This window comes from Lutjanus erythropterus, chromosome 17 (genome assembly GCF_056507025.1).
Source record: "Lutjanus erythropterus isolate fLutEry1 chromosome 17, fLutEry1.hap2, whole genome shotgun sequence".
Classification (NCBI taxonomy): Eukaryota; Metazoa; Chordata; class Actinopteri; order Lutjaniformes; family Lutjanidae; genus Lutjanus; species Lutjanus erythropterus.
The window spans coordinates 6,941,431-6,952,963 of NC_139333.1; the positions used below are offsets into that span (position 1 = coordinate 6,941,431).

Genomic DNA, 11,533 nt, shown 5'->3' on the forward strand with positions numbered 1-11,533 from the left:
ACTTTGTTTTGCTGCGTCCAGAACTCTGTGACTCTGAGTATTAAACCACATTTTCAGTAAGCACCAGTAAATACAGGTGCTGCTAAACTAACCAGGAATGAAGTCTTGGATTTGGCGCAACCCGTGCCGCGCGCTCACTTTCACTGGCTGACCACAGGCGTGTTCCTGTTCCTCATAGCACAGGTGCAGCAGTGAGCAGCGGCCCCCAGCAGCACCACCAGCACCACACCTCCACGTCCTCCACCTCCTCCATGTCCACCGACCCGACCCTGACCGACACCGACAGCAGCCTGGAGACGGCCAGCGCCGCCGCTGTCCCTGCCGCCACCGCCGCTGCCACAGCCGCCGCTGCTACAGCCACCGCCCCCGTGGGCTGCTGCAGATGATAATCATCTCCACCTCCTCCTGGTCCTGGGCCGGGCCTCGCCCCCCTTGGTCACATCCAAGACCACTTAGCCCGACACTGGCTCCTGGCCCCACCCCACCCCCGCATCTCCCTCCTCCCACTTTCCTCTCTGTGCTTGTCTTTAGTAGTGTAGCGATTAGCCAGCTAGCTGTTTGAGAACTATTTTGATTTCTGAAAGGACAGATCTTTTTTTCTTTTTTTTTTTTTTTTTATTACAGTTAGTCTTTTTTTTTTTTAATTAGGATTTCTTTTCGGTTGAGTCCTAGCTGTAATTTATTGTGGCATTTCTTAATTTTTCAGAAACCTAAGATGATGATAAGAGAATTTTTATGATTTCACTATGTTCCGGTTTGTATTAACCGACAGTGAGAATTTAAAGAACTATCTGTAAAATGTTTTAATGTGATCTATTTTTCTGTTGAAAGTCATTTGTTTCACTTGTAAGCTACTGCTTTTACAACTTGCCATATAAATGTAGACTGAGTTTGTACAGATTTTATGGTAGATGTAGTTTTATCTTCGATACGAGTTTGCAGTGAGCCATTGAAACATAATTGAATTGACAAACATCTGGTCTTAGTACTCCCCTTTATCTGTTTTATCTCACAAAATATGGGTATTGTTTTGAGCACATCTGGCATATCCATTTATTTGAACTGAGATTTAGTTGTAAAAAATGTTCTTTTCTTGTGAGTCACTACTACTTCCAACATTACTTCCAGTTTTAATGAAAGCTTTATAATTTTCTCATTCTTCACTCCCTGTTCAGACATGACAGGATTTTCACCCACCATGTGATTCATTTTCCCACCTACATTTAAGCTATGGGATTGTAATGGCACGGTTTGGTCCCGCAAGATAACGGTGAAATTTTGGATGACTGTCTCCTGTATTTTCAAGTGCTTTAAAGTACCTCTTCCTCTTGTCCGCAACAGGCTGCGCTGGTGGTTTTTGTTTTGGAGGACCGGACGCGCGGAGGTCTTGCACGTTCTCCGCCGGCTTGCTTTGACAGTGAGGCATCGCTAAAAGTCCGGGACTCGAGAATGTTTTATTTGGCTTTTGGAGGTTTTTTTTTTCGAGATGTAGAGGTCGTGCTGCGTGAGGTTGTGAGATCGGGGACAGGGTTAAGTAGAATGTGCTTCAGTCAAGTAGGGATTCGTGATGTTGAGAACGCATGTGAACGTGTTGATGTTTGGTGTCTCGGAGGGGGATAGTGATTCTGCAGCCTGATGGAACGGTGTGGAAAAAAAGGTGTCTGATTCCTACTACCAGATCCTGTTATTAGTAACGTGCTTTTGTGAATTTGGACATTTGAAAGTGATATTTTGTTTTTCTAAAAGTTGGCCAAACTCTTTGTGTACCAGACTTGCCTGCGATCGTGAATAAAACTCAAAAGAACCTAAAACTTAGTATGTTACACAGCAGCACAAACAACCAGAGTCAGAGGAAACAAATTCTTATTCTTTGTCGGTATGCAATAATAGTGTGGAGTCATAAGAGTGCCATAAAAAAAAGAAGAAATCCTTAAAAGAATAAGAAAACAAATGTGGAAATCTAAAGAGGAATAAATAAGTAAATAAAAAGAATGGAAATATAAAGAATAAACCAATGTGGAAGTATTCAGTGTTTCATTTATTTTCATGTTTATTTATTTATGTACATATTTTAAAAAAATATATATTTATTTTTTGCACATAAATTACTCTACATTACTTTTTTCTGTATTTATTTTACATTTAAAATTAATTAGTTAATTTAAAATGAATTTAATGTAATGTATTTGTTTATATGCCTTCATTTTCACTTATTATTTTAACTATTAGCCATTTTATAGTAGACATTTTATAAAAATCTGTACATTAAAACAGAAAAAACAGGAATTTATTTGCAAAAATTAAGGAATATATGTATTTAAAATATATATAACTAAATATATACAGAAATAAATGTGAAAATAAATGAAAATGGCTAAAATTAATTTTTAATATTTTTTTAACATTTGTTTTTTATATTTCCACATTTATTTATTCTTTTATTCATTTATATTTATGTTTTATTATTTTATTGATTCCTCTTTATATTTCCACATTTATTTTCTTATTTACAGATGTATTCATTTTTATTTCTGGCTCTCCTGTGACTCCGTATGATGGTGCCCTTTTTTTGCGTGTTTTTGATTCATCTTTGAAAGGAAAAGTGCCTGTTGTTTGTCATTCATTCCCGAGAGGACGTGTGTTCATTCTGTATGTAGGAGTCTGGGTAACAACAGTAGTTTCCATATCAAACCGGTAATGTGTGACGGGGTTGTAGTTCTCACAAATGTATCGTATATTTTTCTACTTGTTTTTGGTTTTGACCCTCGAGCGGGAGGCCGCGGCGTGTCTTGCAGGGTGAGACGGTGACGGCGTATACGTCGAGATGCTTGAGCACGTGTTTGAGTCATTTCAGAAGAAAAGGCAGTTTTGTCAAGGTCTTTCATCAAAGTAAAAAGAAGCGTTTCTTTGCAGTGACAGCAACCGAAATATAGGTTAATAACAGTTTATTGGCTTTTCTTTGAGTACTAATTTAACGTGATGATTGTAAGAGAGAAGACTGAACAGGATGGACATGGATGTTTTCAAATTTAACTACTGGATCAAACTAAACGAGTGAACTCTGCGACTGCATTGCTGTCAGTATTTTGTGGTGGTTTTGGATACTGTTGACTGTTGGAAGGCAGATTGATGACAGCTTTAGTTACGAAGAATTATCTGAGAGGCAGAGTACAACAACCACAGTGCTTCTGGCTGATTCCGTTTTTAAATTTATTAAAGAATATCAGAAAAATGCTCTAACCATGGCTTAAATGAACCACATTAGCTTAAAGTTATCAAGGCAAGTGGTGTTATGAATATCGAGGTCGTTTAAATTCTTTTGCTCAACCTATCGAGGTTTCGTGGAGCCATTCTGCCTGCTCAAAATGTTTGCATAACTAAACTTCCTATCAGCGAGAGGCAGAGTTAGGATGTGTCGTACTGTCAGGGATCACGAGCAGCTGCGGCTGTCGACAGCGGAGGCGCGTCTAGAACTGTCCTGGTCTGCGATAAAGACGTTTTTCTAAGAAGCTCAAAGCAAAGTTGCATGAAAGTTTGTCTTCAGACTGTAGCATAAAGCTACTGTACCTCTGTGCTGTGCTCGACTTTAGCAACTTGTCATTGTCTGCCAAATATGTACGGCTGAACACGGACGTAACCATTTATTTAACGGCACGATTTGTCATACTGCTGCAGTGTGGCTCGGTCTCTGTTTCAAGCACCAGCTATTCGTAAATCCGTGACTAAGAGTGTGTTATGTTCTGTTCTTAGTAACAACTAACTGGTTTCTAACTAGTGATTTAGTAAATCGGGTTGCACCATTAAAACTTAATGAATGCCTTAGCAATGGATAACTATACACTATAAAATGGAATTTACTGTAGCATCACAGGCTGTAACATACAGTACCTTCCAAAAATAACAGACAAACTATATATTAAAAGTAACAGCCAGATCTTTATAAATGTGGGTATGATTTTGTTATTTATATATGCATAAATACAGTAAATAGATGAGTATGTGTTTCAGAATTAGTAGTATCCATTCAGTTTAGAATAACAGAGAAATATTCTCATTATGCTGTTTTGCTCACATTTTATTTGGTCATTCAGTCTAACATTATTGGCATAATGTTTTAGAATTGTTGTAATTTTTTGTCATTTGTATGGAATTTGTTTTAAATGTTAAAATCTTTGTAGTTTACATCATTATTGAAGAATTTTTCAAGTGTATGTCAATATCGAAAATATCACATTACCTCCTTTACTCTTAAGTCTAAACGGGTAATATGTTAGCAAGCAAACGTTAGTGTTGTCATTGAGCTTAACAACAGTTAAAATTTAATATATTAGCAAGCAAACATTAGCAATGTCACTGGGCTAAACAACAATTAACATTTAATATATTAACAAGCAAATGTTACGTTGTCAGTGAGCTAAACAACAGTTAACATTTTATATGTTAGCAAGCAGCTGTTGGCTTTGTTATTGAGCTATGCAACATTTCACACATAAATTTAGCAAGAAATTGTTGAAATTGCTAATGTTAGCTGTGTCAGTCAACAGTTAATATTTAATATGTTAACAAGCCAATGTTAGCTTTGGCAGCTAGCTACACAACAGTTTAAATTTGTTATACTAGCAAGGTAACACTAGATTTGTCAATTTGCTAAAGAAAAGTCAACATTTAACATATTAGCAAGCTAACATTAGCTTTGTCAGTTAGCTATGCAGCTGTTAAACCTAGCCATTACTGGGTGTAAATATTCAGAAACAACTATTATCTCTGTAAGAACTAGTTTATGTGGTGCAACCCATTTTAAGTTTGTAAACACTTCTGTTTGAAGGCTGAACTTACGAACAGCTGGTGCCACAGGCTCCTGCTCTCTTTTCAGTGAATTTAAAAGGAAGTGTTTTATAATGATTGAGCATTAAGAGTTTGCTAGCGAGGTGCAGCAGAAACAACTTCAGAGCCACATCAGTACAGTGCAAAAGTAAATTCAGTCTGCAGTCATGCGTGGTAAATGCCAGCAGCAAGGAAAAAGTTGTCCAGTAGTAAATGTGCAGCAGTATTTTAAAAAACGAGGCGTAAAAACTAGGACTCAAGCAGTGTCACATCTGTAAGAAGGGAGAAAATCAGTGGTATGTATCCATTTGTCATATTAGCCCATTTGTCATGTTAGCTAAAATAATCAATCAGAAAAAAAAAACACTTTGTTGTCTAAAGTGCTCTTAATTTTTTCAGCCCAACATTAGGGGCTTTAATTGGAGTATTTTGTTTTCTTTTTTTCTTCTTCTTAGGTTGTTGTTGCTTTTTTTATATATATATATAATTACTGCATCTCTCCAAACAATGTCATTCTGATTTAAGTCGGCTTTGATGAACTACCTCACGCTGAATTTCTGCCAGTTCTTGCATATACTTAGTCGCCTGCAGAATTAGCTATCGAAGACGTGTGAATAACAGATTCCATTATTTATTTATTTGAAAGTGTACTATTTGTTGGTTTCAACAGACTTCTAGTTTTGTACATTATGTATACTTCACCTAGAAGTAAGAGAATTGTTATATGTATTTTTTGTTCTTTTTTTTGTTTTGTTTTGTTTTTAAACTAAATGTGCAATACCTTCAGCAAACTGTGCTAGTAGTATGTGATGGGCCTAGCCTTTGTTAGCTGTCTCCTGAAGGTAAAGAAAATGTTTGGTACTGTCAATCCATGTTTTCCTTTTTTATGAACAAGATCAATTTTTATTTCTGTGACTTGTTTATAGTCATGATGTTACGTAATCAGTCTTACCCACCAGACGAATCTGTCGGCCGACGTTTGACGCGGAGACGGGAAGTTCTCTGAGCCACAGCGTGGCCGACAGATTTCGATTTGGAACACGGTAAGGACAATAATGTTAATAAACACAAAAAAGATGAGTAAATACCTACAAGAAATCATTATATGTATGGTGCTGGTTTGTAATGTTTGCTAGTGAATCCAGCCATGCAAGTAGTTTTAAGAATTCCTGGATCTGCGCGTCCCAAAAACCGCAACCAACGAAGAAGTGCACTACTAGAATACATGCACTGGGATCTGATGATGCCACCTCTTAAAAAATAAATAAAAAAACATGTACTGCAAATAAAACAAATACACTTTGATTTATGGTTGTATGTCTTTTTTTCCTGCAGTAACAAGTTGCAAATCATTTGTTTCTTTGCATACAGAAAAGTCCTGCACAGTAAAGTTTTGGCCACCTAAAGAAATTTGGGTCTGCACTCCACCCCTATCCTAAAACACAAGGAAATACAGTCCCTCCCATAGCCCTTTATTTATTTCAACAAAAAGCTAACTTTAGCAAACATTAACACTGTCTGTAATGTGATACGATGGGTTGGGGCTAGCTGATTAGCATGCTAACTTAAGAATATTTTCACTGCTTAGCTGTCAGTCAGCTTTTTATGATGGGAAACGTCCGTTATGTGAGCCAATCCACTCCATAGCCAAAATCAGTCATTTTACCTCACAGAATACAGGAGTTGCTTGTCTACCTCTGCCTCACTCTGTTAGTTTGTTTGTGTTATTTTGTCATTTCAGTGAATCTAAACTCTCCTGTTTTTTAAAACCCCAGACTCACACAAAAACAACACAATAACAGATGGAGGCAGTGGAAGATCAGCAGCTCCCCTGTTTGGTGAGGTAAAGTTACTGATTTCACTTATGGAGTTTGGTTGGTTTGGAGAAAGCGTTATTTGGATATTTTATACGTTGTCTCTTTCCTACCAGAAAAGCAGTAATATTGTGTACACTTAAACTGACATTGATTTTTCTTTTTTAGGTGGACCACAGCAGTTCATTCATGCTCCTCTCTGTCTCCAAACTAGGGATGTGGTAACCAGCATCTAGTGTAGCTCATACACTGACTATAGATAAGTACCTCATGTGATCCAGCTTCAAATAATCTGAACTGTTCCTTTAATTTTTAAACATTTTAAGATGAACTTCTATAGCTCCGTTAATTTAAAGGCTATTTTGAAAAACACCTCAAAGAGAAATACTGTTGCACTGGCTGCAACTGACATTATGCATGTGCACCAAATGTATATCAATCCGCAGCTGAAAATAGTCCCTAAAACATGAGCTTACTCCTGTTTGAGTAACATTTGCTGAAACCCACAGAACCTAGCTGTTTTAAGTAATTACTCTTTTTTTAAAATGCAACTTTATATTTATGACCCTGTTTTAAATTATAATAAATTATAAATAAATTATTTTTATTGTGGATTGTACTGGTAATGTCCATTTGAGCTGCAGTTGAAGAACATTTTGAAAAGGGTCTGCCTTGTGATCCATTTTAATTCTGTCTACAAATGCACAATTAATACCCAGATTCATTTTTCCAGGAACTTAAATGCTGTCTCTCATCAGGATCTTTTCTGTCCATATGTCCTTTTTTACTGCCATGTGTTAGTTCACTGATATCTATTTGAAACAACAATCACATTTACTTGAGGGGGGGGAAAAGCATTTGTTTTTCAGATCGAACACTCAAAGAACTCAGGCTGACTAATGTCTCACAGATGATCTTTGTCACCTTTATTCCCATACATGTCCGGTCATTACAATAGTGGAAATCCATAATAAATAAGCACCACAGATAATCAGCAGAGCAATAAGAAACATTTAGCCTTCGTCATGAGACACACATAAAGGGACATGAACGCATCTGTTGGAATCAAACAACCTGAAATAGACTGAGACCATCTTATCGTCAGCTGTGATAGTGGTAGATCATAGGAGTCAAAAATTACCTTGTAAACCTGTGCAATAAAGAGTGTAATGTAATAACATTGGCTTTATGTTTCTTTATAAAATATAAAAAGGAAAAATACAGTCACATTGTCCAACCAAAAGCGCACTTTCACTTGTAATTATACTGTTCGTTGGGCCCTTTAAAGGGATAGTTTGGATTATTTGAAGCAGGGTTGTACGGGGTACAGTAGATGCTAGTTGGCACGCCCTCAATAGAGAAACAGTGAGGAGCACCAGCACTGAAGCTCAGCAATGAGCTGCTGTGGACAGGGTCAACAACAAAAGGTCCACCTGAGAAAATCAATATCGGTTTAAGTGTATGCTACATTTAGAATATTTTCACCACTTCAGTTTGCAGTCAGACGGGCTTTTATGGCGCAAAACTGCCATTACACAAGCCAAATATCGCTCCTTCTACAGCAACCAAACTCCATTGGCAAAATCAGTCATTTTACCTCACAGGACACAGGAGTTGCTGGATTACTGCTGCTTTAATCTGCGGGTTAGTTTGTGTTACTGTGTGACTTTGGTTGATCCAAACTATCATTTTAAAACACCAATGTCACACAATAATACAAACACACTAAGAGATCGAAGCAGTGGCAGACCAGCAACTCCCATGTTCTGTCTGGTAAAATTAGTGATTTTGCCTATGGAGTTTGGTTGGTTTAGAGAATGTGCTATTTGGCTTATTTAACAGCTGTTTCCCCTCGCGAAAGGCTTTCTTATGGCAAAGTAAAGGGGTGAAAATACTGTAAATATAGAGTACACTTAAATTGATAATAATTATTTGTTTTAGATGGACCTTTTTTAGGTGGCTACAATACTTAATGTTGCTGATGGTGCTTCTCCAAAGTGCTGATGTGCTGTGGGTAACACACTGACTATGGATAAGTACCTCATGCAACCCTACATCAAATAATTTGATCTATTCCTCTCAATCCACAATCCTGGACATTCTCCTAATTAGCGATTTGATACCACAAAAAAATTCAAATTCAATATGTGACCACATGCAACTCTCACAAACGAGATGTCTGCAACTCATTTTGGAAACATAAAGTTAAGAGTTAATAATTCAATAGACATCGCATCACAGCTTCCTGATGTGATGTGCGTCACGTGTCCAGTATTACCAAGAGTTGAGGTCAAACTAGGGTAACGAGTTGCAGAACCGGTTGAACTGAACACCATCGGGGATCATAATTTTTTTTTTTTTTTTCCTTCTCTGGAAGTTTACATTTTTTCATCAGGCTGGTTTCATCAACAACACATTACATTCACCACAAGGATACATTCTTAATTCAAAACTTCCATTCAATTCACAATTCACTTTCACAAGAATTGGCACCTTCTAGGGAGATCAAGTTACTCATCTTCAGCAGTTTGTTGCCATATTAAAAGAACAAAAAAAAAAAAAACAATGCAGCCACTGTGTGTACTATGCGCGAATATATGCACTACGTCTCTGGACAAGCAAGCAACACTACATTTTTCCTATTCAAAAACACTTCCCTGAAGGCACAACCAGGAAATTCCATTGTTTCTTTGAGGGCAGTGTTCAGCTTCATGTGCCAAAATCAACATGGCTTCCAGGCAGGCCATTCTGATCTTTAGTGAGCGAACAGCTGAGGCGGTCCGGCTTTGGTATTTACTGTGTACTGTAAATGGCCTTCACCTACTGAGCCACGTGTCCTGTGTCCTATAGGCAGCATGCGCTAAGTTGAAAATGCTTGAAGAACTGTCTTCATTGTCCCTGTTGTGTTATCTGTACATTAAAGGTATAGTGACATCTGTGAGGATCGGACTGAACCGAAGACTGAGGCTTTGCCATCAAATGGAAACCATGTCGATGGTGACGAGAGAGGCACTGGAAGGGCCTGAGGAAAAGAGAGCACAGAGGCAGCTGTTGCAGAGGTTCCACCTATTACTGGAAAAATCTAGTGATCTAAACCTGCTTCTGTGTTATGACATACAAATATGATTTTATAATTGACCATCCAGAAAAAAAAGTGTGCAGTACAAATACAGGAAAAGGAGGATAAATACAAGCGGAGGAACTTCTGTTAAAGGTACCACTGTGCAGTTTTACAGTCGGTTCACTCAGATTTCAAAAAACATATTTTCTCATTTACCCCCTGAAGTGTCCTGCCATGCAAATAATTTTTGTTTTATTTGTGCACGTTCTTCCACCTTTCTGTCTATGAGATATGTTGGTGATGCATTAAAAACTTTATTTAAAAAATGATTTAATTTAGCAACATCCTCTGCAGAAGCCGAGAATGAACAGTTGTACTTAAAGTGTTATCTGGAGATCACAAGTTAATTATTTTGTTATTATTATGTTATTATGTCATTATCGACATAACAAGATAAAGTAAACTGATATTAGAAAGCAAGCTTTGCCTTCAGATGACAAAATACTTGACTAGTTAACACACAAAAAACTTTATCTTTGTTATCTTGATAATGAAATAGTTCGCTTTTGATGATTTTTTTAATGCATTATCTGGAAAGCAAAAGTTAATTATCAATGTTAAGTTAAATTATTTTGTTATCACTACATAAAGCTTTTTTTTTTCTTGATAGCGGGTTGATTATCTCATTATCAAGATAAGAAAGCATGTTTTCTTGAGATCATAAGATAAAGTAACCTGATTTCACAAGAAAACAAGCTTTGTTATCTGGAGATAATGAAATAATTAACTTGTGATCTTGGGAAAATGGCATTAAGGCTTATGTATTTTTCTGAAAAATTAAACCTGTTACTCTGGATAATTCAGAACTCTCTCATAACTTCAAAACCTGGCCAAAATGAAAGCATAGCATAGCATAGCATGGCATAGCATAGCATAGCATAGCATAGCATAGCATAGCATAGCTAGCACCCAACACAGGCAAATGAGAAAACATGTTTCTTTAAAAAATTTGGTTGAACTGACCCTACAGTTAAAGGAAGAGCTTGAATTTGGGAAATACATTAATTTATTTGCCTTTTTCCAGAGAGTTAATTAGAAGAGAAGACTGATAGCACTTTTATGTCTCTGTATTAAATATGAAGCTGCAACAAGCCACTGATTAGCCTAGCTTAACATAATGAACACTGCAGAAAGTATAAAAAAGATCTTGCTACATATAAAGCTAAAGCCAGGAGCAGGTTAGCGTGGCTTTGCGTAAAGACTAGAACTCCAAAGCTTGTGTACTTAATACTATGTACTTAATGTAGTACTGTACTTAAATATTTTTATACTATTAAAAAAAATGAGATAAAAGAAGTTAATGCTTAGGCTGGCTCTTTTCCAACGTTGTCTGTCTTTATGTTAAGCTAGGCTAACCTGCAGCTTGTGGTAGCTTCATATCCTACAGACATGAAAGTGTGTTTCAGACTTGTCATCTAACTCCTGGAAAGAAACCAACTAAATATATTTTCCAAAATGTAGCACTGTTCCTGAAAAGATAAAGATCAGATAAAGATAAATACCAGTCAGCCGTCTGCATTCAACTGTGACAGACTGACTGTATCGGGCCTCGCAGTTTCAGCAAGAAATCCATTCTGGTAATGTCCTTGTTCGATAGTGGTTGAAGAAGTCAGTGCTCTCCAGTATAGAGAATGTCAGAGAAATGACATTATGTTCCACCAGTCACATACAAGCACCTGAACTGTTGAAATACTGCCTTCACGAGACAAACCCTGGACTCATCAAGGAGTGGAATCACAAGAGCGCCATCTTCTTATCTCAACACTCCATTTCA

At 37.1% G+C, this 11,533-nt stretch overlaps 1 protein-coding gene across 2 annotated transcripts in view; it reads left to right on the forward strand.

Annotated features, from left to right (window-relative positions):
- Nucleotides 1-6,129, forward strand: part of mapk8b (mitogen-activated protein kinase 8b) — a 41,810-nt gene extending 35,681 nt beyond the window's left edge. The window contains exon 12 of one of the 2 annotated variants that reach the window (XM_084740271.1): nt 184-6,129. In XM_084740271.1, the coding sequence (XP_084596397.1) occupies nt 184-386 (203 nt within the window). In that variant the 3' untranslated portion in view covers nt 387-6,129. Of the gene's footprint in view, nt 1-178 lie in introns of both variants that reach the window. The other variant, XM_084740272.1, reaches the window with a different exon arrangement.
- The last annotated feature ends 5,404 nt before the right edge of the window (nt 6,130-11,533 follow it).